Below are 22,012 nucleotides of genomic sequence, written 5' to 3' on the forward strand. Positions count from 1 at the left end.
ACTACTAGTAACTGTTACAAAATGTTTCACTATGTGGAGAAAGCTACACAACAAGAATTAAATTGCTGTACTGTAAACAAAGGCACAGAGTCTTCAATGATGAGTTAAGACAGGCACTCAGGCAGCAGAGCGCTTGTTTAGGGAACGGTACGGGGCTCAGTGTGGATATGGTATAAAGTGTATGATGAGGGGCAGGTCAATGGAAACACAGATGAGGAACACATCACACAGGGCAATTAATACTCTGCTAAGAGGTATGATGTGTGAGCACAGAAGAGTTAACACCTGAATCCATCCTTGCTATATAGATAACTTGATATCAGCGAAAAGAAAATAATTATAAACTGAATCCTCCAATACAGTATTTTCTAACTCATGCTATATTTAAAAAAACGCCTCTTTTCACTTAATGATGAAAAGGCTCCCCAAATTCGTGTAGCTGTCAGCAGTATTTTAAAAGTATGGCAGCATATAAAAACATAACTGATATGTGCTTTTAAAAATGCGCTGACGAGAAAATAGTTTTTCCTTCTCGCTTCCCTGGCAGCACTTTTACAGACGCGCTTTTGTTTCACTTTCACTTGGGCAAACGAAGTACGTCCGAGTTAACAGCCTCCACTCCTCTGCAAGCTACAGCACCAGGGCAATCCAGCACATGTCATTTTTCATCCATTCTGCTTATTTTTAAGTTCCCAATCAAAGAACATATACGGCCTCATTTTCGTTCAGCCAACTTTTCAACACAGACCTTAATTTTCCAATGATGCTGGAAATCCCAAGCATCACTGGCATGAATTTTCAAAAAGCATACCTAGAAGCGCAGTGAGTTTGGGGAGCAGTCCCACCTGGACCATCTTGTTCCTTAGTCCTGTGTCAAAGGACAGGTTCAGTAAAAGTCGGAGAGTGATATTCAGCAGATCTTCATGTTCACAAGGTATCATTTTTACCAGTTTTTCAACAATATCCATCTCCACCTAAGTAAAATAATAATACAAATGCAGTGAGGTACAAAAGATTACAAATAATTATTTTTCATTGTCTTTACCCTAAGGGATATCTATTTTGTAAGTAATTATGGGTTAATTAATATGCTGTCATTTTAATCTATCTATACTCTTCTCTGAAATCAAACTTTTGAGGAGAAAACATATATTCCCACATCATCCCTCCCTTCCCTAACTTAATAGTATCAACCGGAAAACAAATTACATTGGGTTCTAGAAACACATTAGTAACACCAGCTACTAAGTGCCAGGCCCTGTGCTAGAGCAAACAAGAGTCTTGGCCTTCAAGGGTTCCAGTCTAAAAAGCGGACAAATGGAACAAATGACTAAAATACAACGTGATAAAAATGGAATGCACAAAGTGCTCTGGAAGCAACACAGAAGGAAACACTAAGCTACATAGAACTGCAAAGACTTCCAATCAGAAACGAAGTTCTTAGAAATGTGTGGTAACGTGCTCTCTGGTTGAGAAAGGCAGTGGCGATCAGGTGGAAGGAAAAGCCAGTGGATGGGCACCTTGGCATAAAAGGGTCTGTTTGGGGAACTGCAAGGGCCTCGGTGTGTATGGCCTCAGTATGAAGTACCAGAGAGACTATAAGGACTGGACCTGACATAATCTTAGTGTAAGGAGTTTTCAAGGAAGGCTTCTCTGAGGAAAATGAATCTCCCGATAAACAGAAGTTATACGAAGTATATCAACCTAGAATTCTATATTCAGTGAAAATATCTTCCAAAAATCAAACATGAAACCACAAGCTGGTTCTTCGAAAATACCAATAATATTGATAAACCACTAAACTATTAAAAAAGAGAGAGATAACAAATTACTAATTTCAATAATGAAACAGGAAAAATTGCTTCAGATCTTTGGAATTTAAACACATAAGAAAAAAAGTATGAAAAACTGTATGCCCATATGTTTGATAACATAGATGAAATGGATGAATTCCTTGAAAGACACAAACTACAAATCTACCCCTCAAAAAGAAATAGATTAACCTACATAGTCTTACAGGTATTTAAGAAATTCAAAGAATGAAAACTCCAGGACCAGGTGACTTGTTCACTGGTAAGTTCTATTATACATTTAGGTACAAATACCAATTCTACACAAACTCTTCCAGAAAAAATTGAAGAGAAAATGCTTTCCAACTCCTTTTATGAGGCCACAATTACCTTAATACCAAAACCAGACCAAGACATAATAAGACTACTAAATTAGTAATCCCTCATAAACATAGGTACAAAAATACTCAACAATATATTACCTAATCAAATATAGCAATATATAAAAAGGTAATACATCATGATCAAGTGGTGTTTAGCCCCTAAATACAAGTGACTTAACATGAAAGTCAATCAATGCAATCCCTATATCAACAGTCTAAAGAAAAATCATGTGATCATCTCAATCAGTGCTGAAAAGGCAGTTGACAAAATCCAATATCCAGTCATAGTAAAAACTCACAGCAAACTCAAAGCAGAATAGAACTTAAACTGATAGAGTTCTACAAAAAAACCTAGATAACATTATATTTAATAGTAAAAAACATTGGTTTACTCCAAAGATCAGTAACAAGGCAGGAAAGCCTACTCATAGTATTCCATCATACTAAAGAGCCCCTCTCCAGTACAGAGAAAGAAAAAAGGCATGCAAGTCAGAATGAAAGAAATAAAACTTTCTATTTACAGATGGCATAACTGTCTACTTAGAAAATCCCCAAGAATCTACAAAGAGCCACTACAACTAAAAAGTTAATTTAGCAAGGTTACAAGACACAAGGTCAATATACAAAAATCAACTGTATTTCTATATACTATCAATCACAACTGATAGTAACTAGACTTACTGTAGTTTTGTGGATTATCTTTGTGACTTAAGTTAGGCAAAGATTTCTTAAATACAACACCAAAATATAATCCATTAAACTACATCATTTTGTAATGTATATAAATATCGAATTTCTATGATGATGTACACCTGAAACTAATAGTATATTAATTATATTTCAATAAGAAAATTAACAATGGGAAACTGATAATTTCTTTTTTTTAAAGTACAATTTATAATGGTAAAATGCTTTGGTATAAATCTAACAAAATATGTGCAAAATATGCATGCTAAAAACTACAAAATGATGGAAGAAATCAAGAAAGACTTAAATAAATGGAAAAGCTATACCATGTTCATGGATTGGGAAATCCGATATGGTTAATATACTGAATACTGCCAATAGACTCAATGCAATCCCAGTTAAGATTCCAGGATTTGTCTTTTAAAGAAATAGACTGGTTGATCCTAAATGGGTATGGAAAGCTAAAGAATTTGAAATAACCATAATAATTCTGAAAAAGACAACATTTGAGGCCTTACACTACCTGATTTCAAAACTTACTATTAAAGCTACAGTAATCAAGACAAGGATGTATTGGTGAAAGAATACACACATGCATCAATGGCATAGAAGAGAGAGAGTCCAAAAATAGAACCACACAGATATAGCGAACTGATTTTCAACAAAGGTGCAAAGGCAATTTCAATATGGTGCAAAGGCAATTCAGTGGAGAAAGAATAGTCCTTTCAACAAACGGTGCTGGAACAACTGGAGATCCATATCAAAACATGAATCTTAATCCAGACATTGCACTGTATACAAAATTAACTGAAAAATGGATGGATCACAGACTAAAACAAAAACAGCAACAACACAAACCCTATGAAAAACTTCTTGAAGAAAACAGAGGAAGAAATCTTTGTGACTTAAGTTAGGCAAAGATTTCTTAAATACAACACCAAAATATAATCCATTAAAAAATTATTTGATATACTGGACTTCATAACAATTAAAACTTTGTACTCTTCATAAGAGAATGAAAAGACAAGCCACAGAAAAGGAGAACATATTTGCAAAGACACATTCAAAATATAAAAAGAATTCTCAAAATTTAATAATAAAATAAGCAATCCAAAGAAGATATATCCTGTGTTGTTACTCTTAAAATCATATTCTAATATGACTTATTTCCCTTTTGTTATATTGTATTAAGAAATATAAAAAACAATTTAAATCATTAATTAAAAGATTTTTTAAGTAAAATAAATTTCCTTTAAAATATATAACTCTAAAAAGCAAGGTCAGTATTAGTTCATATCAACAGTAAAATGAACACATTAAATAAATAATACAACCTCACAAATACATCAACCATCCCTCCCCTCTACCCCTTATAAATAAAATTGCCACAGGCTTCATCTGTTACTAATTATATTAAGCAATATTTTTCTTTTGAAATAGCTATAGTACACACTGGTGATATAGAAAACTTAATAATATAGTAACCTGGAGAGTTTTTTTATTAATATGTATTTCCACTGCAGAGAATGGATTGTAAAACTGCCATGTAGTGCAATCAGATAGTTAAACACTAGACACAGCCTTCTAATCATGTCTTTCAGGCTGATAAAAGCCCAATCCCAAAAGCTAAATTTAGTAATTGTCTCAACATGCAATGCCCTCTTAATTCTACACCTATAAAATGGAATTTATAGTTAATTAATACTTTTATTAAATACTCTATGTAAAGTTTATCGACAATCTATCAGTAAATTTATTTCAGCCTTTAAGTAATTATTTTTCAGTGTTTTTGGCAGTCATTTAAAAAATTGCTTATACTTAATCTTGGCAAAATTTTTTTTAAAAAAACAACACAAAGACAAAAAAAATTTTGTCCTGTGGGCAGAGAGTAAGTAGGAAGCATAATACCTGGCGATTTTTCTTTGAGCAAACTATTTAACCTCTCTGATCCTCTGCTACTTCATTTGCAAAATTAGGAGGTAATTCACTAAATCTAAACATGGATGTAAGGTCCAGTCAAGCTGCAAAAATCCTGATTCTATACAATTCCGTTTAAAAAAATGCATTTCTTCCATAATAAAAGATGAAATGCATACCATCTACAGTAAAAATATGTCCAATCAAATCATTCTTATGACCTTGGATGTATTACCTTCTCTGAATCTCGGGTTTTCCTCCTCAATAAAAAATGAGTAACGGGGTAGGGGTGATGGTAGAAGAGGGTAAAGGGGGTCAAACATATTGTGACGGAAGGGGAACTGACTCTGTGTGGTGAACATATAATGCAATATATAGATGATGTATTATACAAATGGTACACTTGAAACCTATGTAATTTTGTTGACTATTGTCACCCCAATAAATTTTAATTTAAAAAATAAATAAATAATTTAAAAAATGAGGTTTGATGAGACAACTTACTTTCCAATAATATTCTTGAGATCGTTTTTGATAGAATAAACACATAAGAAGTATATTACCTGAATACAAATCTAATCAATACATAGTAGACACATGCCGATGACAAATCAATTTGAATTTTGTGAACCTACTAAAGGTGAACTTAATCTAAACACATAAATGAAGAATATACTTCAACTTATAGCAAGGGGAAGCAAGTATTTAGCGACACTCTGATCACTCAGGAGTATATATATCACCATGTCATCATATTTTTCTTAAATATAAGGTCAATAAATTAAAAAAAAACATGTTTTTGATTAATCTCCCTTAAGTAAATTCAATCTTAGTTAAGCATGCAGTGATCATCAATAATTATATACTAATAATAATGATGACAGATACTAAATATCTGTGGGTAAAATAAAATTTCATGTATTTCAAGTATCAGAATCAAAGCATTTATTAAAGCTGATAAATCAGTCTTAGGTTTCAAAGAGCACGCTGTGTCATTTAATAAACATAAGCGACTTCTTAGCTCATTTGATTTTAAAAGAAGAAAAAAAGAGTAGGAAGAAATACTATATATTTAGACTCTGAAGGAGAATCCACTTACACCAATAATACATAGTCACATAATAACTTGTATTAGCGTATAGCCCTAAAATGGTCTTCAGTGGAGTTAAAACCAACGACCCAATAATTCCACTTCTAGGAATCTATCCTAAGAAAATAATCAGAAATATAGGCAAAGATGCATGTAACAAATGTGCCCACTGAAGTGCTAATTATAATAGCTAGAGTTATAAACAACTTAAATATTTGAAAACAAGGTAGGGTTAATGTATGATCTATTAAAAACATAACACTGTTTTAGCAAAGACTTTTTAATGACATAGGAAGGGCAGGTAATTTTTATTCTATCGCTATATATTTCTATACTATGTATCTTTCTCAGAAGGAGAAATAATATACGATCACCTTGTATGTCTCACAGACCACAGCACCAACACTATCTAAGACGCAAACAGGAGCCTGCTGTGATAATTCAAATGAGAGGTGAAGAGAGTATAAATGAAGAGGGCATGAACTGATACAATGGCATGGGGAAGAGAAAGAGGGATACTTAAGCAGAATCAACAGGTTGTGGCTCCCAACTGGAATGAATGGTAGGTGAGAAAGAAGAGATTGGGCCGAACTGTAATTCCACACACTAGTATCAGAAACGCAGATATAAAAATACTTTAGGGGAAAATATAAAGCCAGATGACGCTGAAGCACAATCTTAAGTTTAAATTACTTCCTATATATCATGTTGACTATGAAACAGTTCATCCTATACAATATTAGGAAAAAATTTTTATCCATAAAGCCTCCATTGTGTGGAGTATTAACTAATATGGCATACTGTATTTCCTAATGAAACCAATGAAGGGAGTTATAGCTATTGTAAAATTCCCATTCAGAATTATCTCAGTAGGGGAATAATGTGATTACTTATTCTCAAAATAGTCTAACTTGAAAATGGCAAACAAGGACTGTTTCAATGTAAGTTACCATATCATTTTTATTCTCCATAAAAATGCTGAGTTTCTTCAAGAATGACACAACAAGAATCAGCAGCTCAAAGTTGTCCCGATCCAGAGCCTTCACCAGCATATGCACAATGTTCTTGTTCCTCATCTTCAGCTCGGTGCGCGTATCCTCAGCAAGATTCAGAAGCAAGTAGAGGGCAACTAGAAGAGTCAAAGAGATGAGAAGCAAACGACTGGCGTGCTGAATCAAGAATTTAATAAATCATTCCTAGTCCCCAAAGTAACAGCTGTAGTTCTTAGAAAATATTTTACTTTGAAATTTTTAACTGGTTATTCATTCATTCATTAGAAAACATTTATTGCTATTGAGTGACATGACATATAAAATAAAACACATAATATGTATAAAATAATATTCTTATGATACTAAGAAGGACACAATAACCAAAATAAGACAATGATACCTACCCTTCTGGAGCTCAGAGCTTAAGAGTAATCAAATGGCAATTAATTATATGTCAGCAAATAATAAAACAGCGAGATGAGGAAAAATAATTTTATACATATAGAAAACAAGGTAAAACTTCAACAACTAGGGGCTACTATGCTAAAAAGGGCGCTAATCCTAAATGTATAGTACAGCTAGAGCTGAATTTGAAGGCACAAAATTTTTCATTTTCAGACTGATTTCTGAGAGTCACTACAGGAAATGGCCACATGAAATTCAGTAATATGGTTGTCACACTAGACAACGGTGAGCTCACTGTCTACTGGTTCTAAGTAAAATTTTTTTCAGATACCATAATAAAAATAATTAGGTTCTCATAACTCATACAATTGTTTCCTTTTTACAATGAGAATTACGTAAAAAGGTAATGTTTTACATTTTGCTTTGCCTGACAGAAAGCTTCAGAGTTAAGACTTGAAAGATTTCTGTCAGAATTACATAGGCTATTATGGTCAACATAATCTCTTTGCTCTCATATGGCCTTGATTTTATTCATTATTTTAGTATTTTATTTCATGTATTCTTACAAACCATCTCTAAATCTGTGTGAATAGAAATACACACACACACACACACACCATATATACATATATATATTGCATATGTCTATATATAGTTACATATATATGTATATACACACATAATTATTTAATTTATTTAACAAACATTTGAGGTGGAAAGGCAATTCACACTAATTAAGTACCTATTGTATGCCAGGCACTGTACTAGTTGATATATAACTAGTAACCCATTTTAATTTTAAGACAATTTTATGAGGAAAGAAGTATTATACAAATTTTACAGTAACCCCACTTCTGGGTAGGTATCCAAAGAAAATGAAATAATGATCTCAAAGAGATATTTGCATTCCCACGCTCACTCCTATTATTCACAATAGCCAAGACATGGAAGCAACGTAAGTGTTCATTGCTGGATAAGTGGATAAAAACAATGTGGTATATAAATATGTATGTATATATTTACACGATAGAATATTATTAATCCATAAATAAAGATATTCTGCCATTTGTGACAACATAGATGGACCTTGAGGGCATTATGCTAAGGGAAATAAGTCAGAGAAGATATATTGTACATTCTGATTTACATGTGGAATCTAAAATAGTTGAACCCTCACAAATAGAGTAGATTGATGATTACCAGGGGCTGGATTGTGGCGGAAATAGGGAGAGACTGGTCAAAGGGCATAAACTTTAAGTTATAAGATGGCGACTTTAGTTAACAATGCTGTATTGCATACTTGAATGTTGCTATAAGAGTAGAACTTAAATGTTCTCACCATAACAGCAGCAAAGTGGTAATTAACTGAGGTGAAGGATGTGTTAACTAACCTTATTGTGACAAAATTTTGTAATATATACATGTAACAAATTATCCTACTGTATACCTTAAACATACACTATGTTATATGTTAATTATATTTCAATCAAGTTGGAAAAAATTCAATAGCTACAAAGCAGGAATTGAACGTACATTTCAAAGCCCCACATCATTCTCACTAACCGTAAGATTTTACATCTTATGAATGACTGAGAAACCATACTAGTGAACATGTAAATTTCTCAATAAACCCTTCAAAGAAGAAACTACTTTTTACTAAACAAGAGAAATATTTTGAAAAATTTTACATCAATTTCCTAGGGAAGCAACAAAATCATTCACTATATAAGTATATTAGGGTTTGAGAGATATGATTCTTATTATTGAAAAGGTCACACATTGGATTAAAAATATTACTGCTGAGTAAATAAATAACAAATATATATACATTTAGGAGCCTTTTGGTGGAAAATAGTAGAGTGAAATTTAAAACATTATTACTCATGCTAAAGACAGAAAAATTGGTAGCATATTTAAATTTACAAAACTTTCAACTATTCTGGTATTAGCTTTACTAATCAGACCAAAAAAAAAGGAACAAACTAAATGTACAATAAGCACTTTGCTGCTTTTCTCATTGATTAAGAAGTCATACCTCGTAAGAGCTGTTCCTGTTTTATCACAAGGCCCTGGTATTTTTTAAATGTTTTTTCATAATCTTTTCTCAAGGTTTGGTTTTCAGGGTCTTCATCAAGTAGACAAGTTAAGGATCATCCATACTCATTGAAACAAAGAAAACCTACTGAAAAATACTATGAAGAACAGCACTAGTAAATTTTATGTGCAAAGTTATTTAGTTATTTTCTCTAACCAACAGTTTAACTAAAACATTATTTTCTGCACAATTAATTGTGGTATAACAGGACTTCTTATCCAAGGGTTCAAATATGTGCTTGGAGTCCTTGGGTAAACACATGTTTGGGCTTCACAAAATTCTCGAATCCCCAGAAATCATATGCAAATATTTTATGTATGTGCACAAGTCTCTTAATTTTCAACAGATTATCAAGTGGGTCCACGTACCAAGAAAATTATTGCCTTAGCAATAATTAATTAATTCTTAGTTAATAAGAATATTGGCTTCCACTTCAGACAGATGCCCAGAATATTCAAAGGACATGGATTAGGGTATAAAGCTTTTTAGTACCCATTTCAGACTAGATGCCAAAAGAGAAATAATCCAAAGTTAGAGGTAAACAAAATTTAAAAATTACATCCTATGGACCCCACAGTCCCCTGGACAGAAATAAACAATTATTAATACCTCAGGATCCCCAAGAATTTAAAAACAACCCCTTATTGAATGCCACTTCCATCAAAACACAAGGAGACTTAAGACTTAATAAAATAGTAATATTTTAGGAGAAATGGCCAGAATTCTGATAGGTCATTTTTATATTCCTATAATTATTGTAATCCATTGATTCTAAGAAACATTTTCCCACATCGTAACATCACCAGAATTTAGATGTGTCTTATAATCCATGATGTGATATTGTTTAATTGGAAGCATTCTTTTTCTTTATTAGTGGTTCATAAATAATGGTGCATCTTACAACCAATGGTGTCTGATATTTACAAGAATAAGGTATGTCCTAAAATATCAGTTCTTGTCATCAATCACAATATATAAATTAATGGTTGCTAAAAGTCGCATTCATGGTCCTCTCCGCACCCCTCCAGTTTAAATGAATTTAGGTACATTCAGGAGACTTGGGACTCCAGAAATAATCTAAAATCTCCAAGATTTCTGAGTTGTCCATCTAGTTTAGGGCAATACCAATCTAGATGTCAGAAGCTTATAGCACACACAGTGGGACGAAATGCCATTCTAAAAGGATATCAGCTTTCTTCTTCTTAGAAAGTTCTTCTTGCCAAAGCTCATGTCTTTTTAATTCATGATCAATAATATTCATACAGAGAGCTCCAATTTTATAGTGAGTGATAAGTCCATGAAACTGAGAGAAGCTTTAAAGAAGAGATTTTAGTATGCATTTAAAGGAACACATTTTGTGGGTTCAGGAAATTTGTTTTGGGTAAACACTGGTACAAACAATGTAGAAAATTTGATATATTTCAATAAATGAATACACCCACAGCAAACTAAGAAGACTTAAAAATGAAATTATTTTTAAGTTAGAAATTAAATAAAACATATTATTTTTATTTAACCACCATTTTCACTTCTCAGATATTCTCAAAATAAATTTTCAGACTACCATCTAACAAAACTAATAATATAACAATACTGTTATTGAATAAAACTGATACCAGAGAATAAACTAGTAAAGTATTAGCAATCAGGTTTTGCATGTTTCCTAGACAATTCATTTACCCAAGTATTTATTCAGTAAATTTTTATTTGCTAATGCTGATACATTTTTAGAATAGAGGCAAGCAAATCTCTAGGAACTGGTTAAAAACTTTTCACAATGTCTCAATAAACATCTTTCTGAAGAATATATGTGTAAAATAATATAGATGGATGCATAACAGGTATGTATTTGCACACACACACATCTGTATGAAACAATAACATTTACCAGCACTTACTCTGGGTCAGGCTTTATTCTAAAAACTATCTGAAGGGGGTGCTACGATTACTATGGAGTTTACAGATGAGAACACTAAGACACAGCGAAGCTAAGTAATGGAACCAAGGTCACACAGCTAATAAATAGCAGGACTTGGACTCAAATCCAGTCTCCTTCCAGAGCCCATACTCTAACCCGCCCCTTATACTATCCCACTGTGTGTGTATGCACACCCACATACGTACGTGCGTGGGTGAGGACAGACTGAGTGAAGACAGAACAACAGAGAGGACAGAGCACGGGAAACAGAGTAAGAATTCAGCAGCAGAGCACCGGCAGCCACACAGAACCCTGAGCACCCCGGTAATCTAGAACCCAAACCAAAGTCAGACAGAGACAGAAATACACATAGACTAGTACTCTTATTTCCTAATTTTTATACTTACCTGGAAAAACAAAAAAAGATGTAAATGATGTTTGTAGCTAACTCAACACTTTGCTTCCAGTCTTCTCTCAGGACTCTTGCTAATGCACCAAGGGCAGTCTCTAAAGGAAAAAGAGAGGTACAAAAATAATCATTCTCCTGCCTCTGGTGATTGGTTTTAAATGTCTACTTATTAATAAATAACAAAGCTAAGATAGAACTGGGACAAAAAAGTAGGGTGCTTCTTTCCAACACAGAAAGCTATTTTTAAAACTGAAATCCAACTTTTACTAAAAAACTCATCGATGTAGTTTTAAGTCTATGACTGATAACAGAAAAAATATAATATGATTTAAAGTAACATGAGTATTAATATAACAATAAAATAGTAAGACCATTTATTTCTTGAGCTGCATTTCCATTTGTAATCCTGCTATAGCAGTACCAATTTTTTTATTTTTTAACATCTGATTTAAGGTGCTTGTGAATAAGAAAAAAAACCAGAAGAACTCTAAAAGAAATAATGAGCAGTTTAGCAGGCTAACGCTAGCTCCATTAAAGAAAATTAATAACCAAATAAAATTTATATACAGAAAAATAACTCTAATATTTTAATATCATGTTAAGTTGATGCCAACAGACATAAATAAAACAAAAAATCTTTCACAAAATTAGCTTTAGGGTAGATTAATAAACATCTCTGCTAGATTTTTACCTTGAGAAAGGTGAAATTAATACATTGATTAACGAGAGTTACCACATATAAAGTCAACATAAAGTAATGGGACTGGCTTCAATTAATGCTGCTACATGGCTTACCAATTCTTAAAATAATAAAAAATTAAAATATCTATGTTATATATAATTCACAATTCAACTTTCTTTGATTGGCACTCAGGCTCCATTGTACTTCATGGACCACTTTATCAGTATTTATTATTGTAATGAAAGTGTTCAGTGTATTTGAGCATTCTGGCTATTCAGATCATGAAACAACAAGAATTCACCATGTGCTTAATCCATTTCATAAGAAATTTTTTCAACAAACTGAAAATCATCCTATAATGGCATTTCATAATGTAACTCATTTTCACAATGCAGAGCACTAGTATAATATATGCTTGACTCCAAAATCCTTCTGGAGTCAATAGGTAGGCAAAGGCTCCAAAAAGTCCTACTTAACAAAGAATCTGGTTTAACTTTGTTGATTCTAGTATTACCAAAGGCATTTCACCACTAAAATCAAGGGGAAATAGTATTTCTTAGACTATACTTTGGAAAATGATGTACTATAATGTCATGAATTTATGCATAAGTTTAGTGACCTATTTTCCAAATTTTGTTTCATTTTTCTCCTTCTACATAGAATAGAAAAATAGCTCAATAAAAATACAGCCATAGGAATTGTACATGAGTTTATCAAGAAAAAGCCAAAAGAAAATTACAAAGCTTACAGATAGTCAAAATACAAAACCAATTTATAAGTTGAATGCAATCATAATTAAAATCTCATTGTGACTTTTTTAGAAAATATGATAAAGTGATCTCAAAATAATATACAAGAAAATGTACAAAATAATATCAAAGAAAAATCACAACTATGCTATCCATGAAAAATAGCAGCCTAGCAGCAACTGAATTAGGCAGAACAGTGTGGTACTCCCCAAAATCCCTACTCCAGAAGACTCACTGTCTGACCTATCTGGATACTAAAAAGCTCCATTCCCAGGGTTTGTCTTTACTTGACCTGACACAGAGCTTGCTCTGTACAGCCTTATACCCAGGGCATTTATTGAAAACTACTAGTGGCCACATTGCAGTAACATGCGGCAGCCTTGCCAGTTGGAGTTAATAAGAGCCTGATCAAAAAGGGAAAAACTGGAAAATGAGATATTCACACGGTTTTTGGAAAGCTCCTACATAGTCCTGGAAATCTAGAAGGCCATGCACGTGTGCAGGGATGTGCACATGCCAGAGAAAAAAGGCCAATGAAGGACCTAATCTCTCATCTCTGGCTAACCTTGAGGCAATGTACAAGCAGGAAGTGAAGGCTCAGGGTTGTAAATGACCTGCTTGAGCACTGAAGATGTTCCCCAACACACACACACACACACACACACACACACACACACACAGCCCCTGAGCAAAAGTCAGGACCTTTAGTACCAGACATTTAAGGAAGTCTCTATCCAATCATTAGCTACCACTAAACTCACAGAGCAGAGGCTTCAGTGGCTGTACAAAGAAGCCACTGGATATAGATTGCTGGATATAGAATTATAATCTAGAAAACTCATTAAACAAACAAACAGCAAAAATAACAAACCCTAGTGAGAGAGGGAATCAGATTTTCAAAGTTTCCACAATATTATTTCAACAACAGTAAAAAACAAATGCTAGATATGCAAAGAAACAGGACAGTATGTCCCATAATCAGGAAATACAGCAGTCAATAGAAACTGTCCATGAGGAAGCTCAGACATTACACTTGTGAGACAAAATTTTAAATCAGCTATTATAAATATACTCAAAGAACTAAAGGAAAACATATTGAAAGAATTAAAGAAAAGTATGAGAAGGTAGGAGAATGATGTCTCACCAAATAAAGAATACCATAAAGAGATACAAATTATTTTAAAAATAAACCAAGTGGAAATTCTGCAATTGCAAAATATTTGTACGACATTTGACATGAAAAATTCATTATATATCTTAACAGCAGATGTGAACTAGAAAAAAGAAAGAATAAACAAATGTAAAGTCAGGTCAATTAAAATGATTGAGTTTGAGCAATAAATAGAAAAAAGAATGAAACATAAATAAGCAGAGCCTCAAAGACCTAGGGGACACCAACAAGCATACTAATATAAACATAATGGGGATCCCAAGGGGAGAGACAAGAAAAGAGCAAAATGAATACTTAACAAAATAATACCCCAAATCTTACCAAGTTTGATGAAAAACATTAATCTGCCAAGAAGTTCCACAAACTCCAAGCAAGAAAAACTCAAAGATAGCAACACCTAAACACATCATAGTCAAACTGGCAAAAACCAAAGGCAAAGAAAATATTGAAAGCAGCAAGAGAAAAATCAACTCAACATGTACACTGGATCCTCAGTAAAATTAACAGCTGATTTCACACTAGAAACCATGGAAACATGAAGGTAGTGGGATGACATAGTCAAAGTGCTAAGAGAAAAGGACTATCAACTAATAATTTTATATCCAGCAAAACTATCCTTCAAACATCAAGGAAAAATTAAATCATTCAGGGGTAAACAAAAACTTAGAGAATTTGTTGATAGTAGACCTTCCCTATAAAAAATACTAAAGGGAATTCTTCAGGCTGAAATGAAAGGACATTAGAGGGTAACTTAAATCAACAAAGAGAAATAAAGAGCACTAATAAAGATAGCTATGTTGATAAATATAAAAGGCAGTATAAACGTATTTCTGATTATATTCTTTTCTTCTATGTGATTAAAAATGCACATATCAATAAGTATAGTACTATGCTGATGGGTTGATGATGCATAAAGATGTAATTTGTATGACTATGATAATGGGGAGGGAATAGAGTTATATTGGAGCAAAGTCTTTATACACTGTTAAAATTAAGTTGGCACTAATTTGAACTAAAGTATTTTAATTTAATATGGTAACTTTAATCCCAGAGCAAGCACTAAGAAAATTATTTGGGAAAACATAGTAAAAGAACACCAAGAGGATTAAAATGGTATACTAGAAAATATCTATTTAACATAAAAGAAGGCAGTAATGGAGGAATAGAGGAACTAAAAAAAAGATTAAAAATATACAGAAAACAAATACAAAACGTTAGATGATAATCCTAATTTATAAGTAATTGTATTAATGATAAACAGACTACACACTCCAATCAAAAGGCAGAGATTGGCAGTATAAATTAAAAACAAACATTATCCAACTATATGCTTTCTACAACAGAAACACTTTAGATTCAAAGATACAAATAAGATGAAAATAAAGGGATAGAAAAGATATATCATATAAAAACAGACAAGTAACTGATAGAAACGATTTCTAAGTATATAAGAGAAAAAGGATATAATGATATATATAAATGTATGTACTAATTTATATATATAAATGAAAAAGGACATATATTCATATATAAACATACGTATACTCATATATATAAATACTTGAGACATGAATACAAATTTCACAGGGTAGGAATTCTAAAAGTCTGGTAACATTTGAAAAGATCAAATTCATTAAAAATCAGGGAAATGCAACTTAAAACAAAGATATCGTTTATTACCAACAACATAATGGTAAAAATTTTTAGGTTTGATAGTGTTCATATTCTACTGGCATAACGATAGGGTGGCACAACCATTCAGAGGGCAATTCAGCAATATCCCTTAAGCTATTATGACCTGCATTTCTGCATGATATTTGTTTTTATGTATACATCCTAAAATAAGAAAATATGTACAAAGATGTTCACTGAAGCAATATTTCCTACTGAAAAATTTGGAAACAATCTAATGATCATCAGTAGGAGAATGACTAAAGAATATGTATGACTTTATAAAATACAATTATAAAAAGTATTTTAAAATTCATTATATATATTTTTACATATATATGTAATTACACATATATGTAATTATATATGTATGTGTATATACGAAATCTTAAAACATTACGTCATGGAGAAAAAATTACCAAGTAAGAAGTATGATATAATATAAAAATTCATGTAAGGCAATACTCTATCTTTTAACACAGAAAAAACCTATACTCATGTAGATGTAAAAGTATGAAAAAGATCTGGATGAATGTACAAAAACTCATAACACATTACAGCATAATGATCAAAGGAGTCTTATCTATAATATTCTAATTCTTTTAAAGAAACATAATATATGAGTTGTATAATTTTAAAAATACTTAAAATGTAATAATTTCCTAATTGGAATACTGCTAATATTCTAGGGTTCTCTGGAAAGATCTCTGTACATATTTTCCAAGCTACAAATATGGGTGTGCCACCATAAAAGGAGTTTAACAACAGACATGTGATGGAAATCAGATAATAATGATACCGTCCATATTTCAGTTTTGGCAAAAGTATAATCTCAGAAAACTATGCATTTAAAATAATTCTATAGTGATATTACTGAGAAAAGAAAGGTTTAAGAGGATTATACCTTCGTTTCTTTAACTAGCACTTCTAATGAAAGGAAAGCAAATTCAATCAAAATTAAATTATAAAGATTAATATCATTTGCTGTGCTACCGAAAGAGAACTAATATTGGAACTCTAATTTAATAAAAGCTTATACATATGTATACAAATGTCAGAAGTTTGATACTGTAAACTAATTGAAAGAATAAATAAGTCTTCCAGAGAAGAAAGATACATTACCATTAATGCTTGACTTTCCTTATTTAAACTAAATGATTTGTGAATTCTCCAGAGAATATTAAAATATTATGCCCTCATGTTAAAACCTGAATAAGAAGAAAGGTAATAAAGAGCTGGAAAATAAGTGCATTCCTATGTTTGGTATAAACAATTTTAGCTTACTCCTCTAATCTAATAAATTTAAAAATCATATTTCACAATAATTTTTCTATTTTTAATAGTTATAAATATAAGTTACCATTTAATAGTAGTTCTTCCAAGTTGTCAGGATTTCGAGCAAGCTGCAGGATCAAAGCAGAACCCCGAACCTTGTCAGGAATATCTTCATATAATAACTCAATGTATTCATCCATGTCATTAATGTTAGCAATTTCATCAATCTGAAACAAAAGGAGAGGACGAAAGTACTCCAGAAGAACAATAATGCTTAACAGAGCCACTATCAAAGGAATGATTATTTTGTGATCAGTATACTGCCCTTTATAATAATAGACAAGTTTTCAAATGACCCATAGCAGCCATTTTTTTGTAGAGGGGGAAATTAGACCTTGGAATGCTGGGATTCCAATACAAAAGTAGTTATGAACCATATGATAAAATGGGATGAATATAAACTCTAAGAATGGTCTATCAATATCAAGTATCTTAAATGTAATGAAAAATAATTTGCATCTTCTACAATAGATTAAACAATATTTCAAAACATATTGTAATAAGAACATTTAAAACATTTTACAATTCATTTTTCTATCAAAATAAATTATATCTAAAAAACACACCAAATAATTTTTACTTTTACCAATTAAATATTGATTTTCTACCTTTTTCATGTACCTCTAAGAGCAATATTTAAAAAAATTCCACATCTGTTGAATGTGATTGCATGAATTATTAATGGTAAAAGGCAAGACCTTACAATCAGTTTTCTATTAGATCAGGATACAGTCTTACTTACCTCCATTCCTTCAAAAGGAGGTGGATCTTTAGGCTTGCTTGATTTTTCTTTTTTTTCTGTAAAAAGATAGTTTTTTGGGTTTTTTTTAATGAGAAGAACTAGGTTTTTAGGGTTTCTAGGTAATTTCTATTTCTAGAAGCTGAGTTTAATACTAGCTAAGCTGGGGATCTTAAAGCTGTATGGTTTATGAAACAATCTTTTTTCCAACATACAAAAAAAAAACTGCTCATCTATAATCCTCTGTTCTTCTGAAGATATCAAGGACAATATAAATAAATAAAACCTACAAATAATCCCCAAGTTATGTTAGGCAGCAATTTTAACTTCCTCCTTGGTTAACTTTTTGGGTATGTAAATAGTCAGACTCGCTAACAAGAAGCAAAACAGTCTTCAGATTCTTCTTGCCCCCCTCCTAATTCATATTTAAGGTGGGAATAAAAAAATCAATAAGGCAAAGAAAAAATGAATGAGTTGAGAAAATAAAAACTAAAATGAAAATTAACAAAGGAAAAGAAAAATAAATAACTTGGGTAAAGTTAAAAGCTAAAATAAAGAACAGTTACTTACTGAATTTTTTTAACAAAATAAGGATCATAAATTAAAAGACAAATATTTCACATCTGCATTAATCCTCACTTGTTCCCAAATAAATGAAAGAGGTATCCAAAGGGGTTGAACACCACTTTGAGCCACCTGTTACACTCAATTATTTGATTCATAGCAGAATTTCATTTGCTAACAAAAAATTATCAAAAATACTTCACTGATCTGGGTTAAAAACCTAAGCAATTGCATGTACATTAAAATACGCTTGAGTAGTATCAAAATTTTGATTCTATAATTATCAAATATGTTTTACATATAATGGGAATTAGCCCTGATTGTTTTCAGAGGATGGTAACCATTCTAAATAAGGTTATATTTTCTCAACATTTGTTGGTTAGATTTTGCCTCAAATAGATACTTTACTATGACAGTGGTTTTACTTAAGCAAAGAAAAAAACATCACTTAAGGTAAAGAATCATAAATCAAATACAAATTATTGTTTTGTTTCAATCACTTTAGGGCAAAATTTCTGGCTTTAAAACAGTGAATATCAAGTAAAATAGTTAATAAAATTGATTTCTACAAATAAGTGTATATTTAATATAGTACAGCATTTCATATATGTCTTCAAATATTAATATCTACATAAAGAAACATTGATTTGGATGAATCAATCCATTTATAATGACATGAAAATTTCCTCTTATTCTGAAGGAGATGAGAAGACTGATTCACCCTGAAAACTCAGTGAAAGGGTTTTCATTAAAGATATTTTGTCATAAATACCATCAGAATTATATTAATTTGGCATTAGGAAAGATCAATTTTAACTATATTGTACAACCCACAATAAGTATACACACGTCTTTAAAAAGTACAGGATTTACTTTGCTCACTTTGAACTTATTTAAATTACTGAAGATGTTATCTTCTCATCATTTATAGACATCTTAGCAAAATTAATCTATCATGAAATATTTAATAAAAATTCTTCCTGGTAATATTTCCCTTATAGCACTTAGTTTCAATAATTAACAAGTATACACTGAATGCCAGCTATGTAGCTGGGAGCAATCAAGTTTGAAACGCTTAATTTTGCTTTTAAATAAGTTCACAGTCATCCAATTCATTCAACAAATACACACTGATCATATAATGTGAGTTAGTAACTGTATTTAGGGCTAACTAATAAAAGTATATGTCAGGCACAAGGCATTTTATTTGGATAGAAAGGGAAGAGTGATTAACTGGAAAAACACTAAAACTTTTTTTTTAATTAGTACAATCAAAACTTAAGCATTTATAAGTTATTTCAAAGGCACCACATTTTAGAACTTACAAGGATATGTAAACTTAATAAATACTATGAAATGGAATAACTAACCATTCATAATCTGAGATCACTTTCCATTTAAATGTCTGTTTCTATTTCGGTTCATTTTTGGTTTAGATTATTTTAAAATGTCTTCTATAAATAATCAATCATTTAGCTCTAATATTTTAATAGCTTATTTCTTTAATGAGGGAATTAAACATAGAAGAATGGCAACAATTGAGAGGATGAGGAATGAAAAGGTAATATTTTCCTAAGGAAGATTCATAAAACATCTTTAGTATAGTCTAGAGCACATGACATATATTGTAACATTTAAATACTTAAGTAATCCACTCAAATAAATTAAATGTCAATAAGAAATTTTGAAAACATAAATCTAGTTGGAGTAGAAAAAATAGGTTTTCTGCCCCGAATTCTCTCCTTTTATTATTCTAGACTCAATACAACAGGCATTTGCTTTTGTGTTCCTTATTTCAGCGGATGTGTACATACACACGCACGCACACAGACACAGTATGAACTACAAACATCATTGTGCGTGGGAACATCTAATATAAAGCCCGACATGGAGGAAACTAATATGTTTGTTTATCTTTCATTTACTTATTCATAGCAGTGGCAAAAAAAACAAAACAAAACAAAACAAAATATCTTTCAAATATGTAAAGTATAAACTCTAGTCAAACAACTCTGGTCCTGCATTAGGAAGTCAGAAATTCTTCTACTTACCTTTTCCTGACAATGAATCACGGCGGTTCTGCAGATAGTACAACAGCTGTTCTACCTCAGTTAGTTTTGAGGGATGAATGAGTTTACATTCTTCCACCACCTTCCGTGCCAAGGAAGTTATATCTGTGTTGGCATTGAGACTCTTAAGTCGAATGCTGTAAGCATATCAGAATTTTCCAACTCAGGTGTTACCAAAGTAAGTGATAACTTAAACAATAGTTCTTTAAACAAATAATTAATAAAGCACTTTAATGTACTTTACATAGACTATTTCAGTAAAATATAATAACGTATTAGATATAATAATTAGGATTAGATAAATACCAAACGATGATTTTCTTTGAGCTGGACAAACGAGATAAAAAGAACCTAATACCACCTAAATTTGATGCTTCTAGGCAGGAGAGTGTATTCAGAGATCTTATTTTAAATGTCTTTCTGATGTAATACACATAGTCTTTAGTCATGGGATGTGAGAATCCGTATTGCCAAAGATGAATTATTTTCTTGACCACAGTCACAATCATTTATGTTTTTCAGTTAGGGACAAGACGCAATATCGATATTAGAATTCAGTTGTTCTAATGGAAATGATACAGAAAGCAGAAGAAAAAACAGCAGGATGCATTTTAAGACCTATATGAGGAATTCTGAGGAACAAGTGAATATGTTTCATATGTGTGACAACATCAAAAAATAATAAACCAGCTTCTCCCTCCTTTTTATTTTAGTCCAGGAGATTCATTGGAAGCTCAATTAAGAAAAGGTCATTCGGAGTCTGGAAACAACTGCATTTACATGGATTCATGGCACCAGGGAGAGCTATGAAAATTCAGGGTGAAGACTCAACCTTCAGGGCTAGAAAAGACTCTCTCAAGCAGATGTGCTCATGCAAGGCTTAGATTCCAAGAGAAACATAAAGCTGCCACTGTACAGAATTATTTCTTGGTGAAATGGCCAATATTTGGAGAGATGTCAGATATTAGAGGCAGCAAGGACAGAGGTCTCAGGAAAAGGTTCTGTACTGAGCATCTGTGAAATCATTATTCAGATGTAGACGACTTCTCCTGAAAGAAGTCCAGAAGAGTGAGTGAGACGTTATTCCTAGCTCTAGAGTTATTCCCAAATCTGGTCCTCTTGGGATTCTCCGAGCTACCTTTTAAACTGTTGATTAAATTTTTGGATGATTTCATTGCACATCAGAAGGCAGAGATAGAAAGGAGAGACCATTCAGAAAAAAACTCTCAAAAGAATCTCTCTATGTTTAATTTTAGTAAGCAACTGGGAAATCTTGGCAGTTTCCACAAATCTGATTAAGAAGAGACACAACAGAAATGCTATAAACATACATTTTAAAAATTTCT

At 31.8% G+C, this 22,012-nt stretch overlaps 1 protein-coding gene across 2 annotated transcripts in view; it reads right to left on the reverse strand.

Annotated features, from left to right (window-relative positions):
* The window catches only part of KIFAP3 (kinesin associated protein 3), a 114,981-nt gene that overhangs the window by 82,287 nt on the left and 10,682 nt on the right, over window positions 1-22,012 (reverse strand). For both annotated transcript variants that reach the window (XM_019716383.2, XM_019716384.2), the window contains exons 3-10: window positions 20,649-20,803; window positions 18,037-18,092; window positions 17,320-17,461; window positions 11,685-11,784; window positions 10,548-10,672; window positions 9,300-9,398; window positions 6,818-6,996; window positions 812-974 (exon numbers count right to left, since the gene is read on the reverse strand). In XM_019716383.2, the coding sequence (XP_019571942.1) occupies window positions 812-974; window positions 6,818-6,996; window positions 9,300-9,398; window positions 10,548-10,672; window positions 11,685-11,784; window positions 17,320-17,461; window positions 18,037-18,092; window positions 20,649-20,803 (1,019 nt within the window). The remainder of the gene's footprint in view (window positions 1-811; window positions 975-6,817; window positions 6,997-9,299; window positions 9,399-10,547; window positions 10,673-11,684; window positions 11,785-17,319; window positions 17,462-18,036; window positions 18,093-20,648; window positions 20,804-22,012) is intronic.

This window comes from Rhinolophus sinicus, linkage group LG17 (assembly GCF_036562045.2).
Source record: "Rhinolophus sinicus isolate RSC01 linkage group LG17, ASM3656204v1, whole genome shotgun sequence".
In the NCBI taxonomy this organism is placed as follows: domain Eukaryota; kingdom Metazoa; phylum Chordata; class Mammalia; order Chiroptera; family Rhinolophidae; genus Rhinolophus; species Rhinolophus sinicus.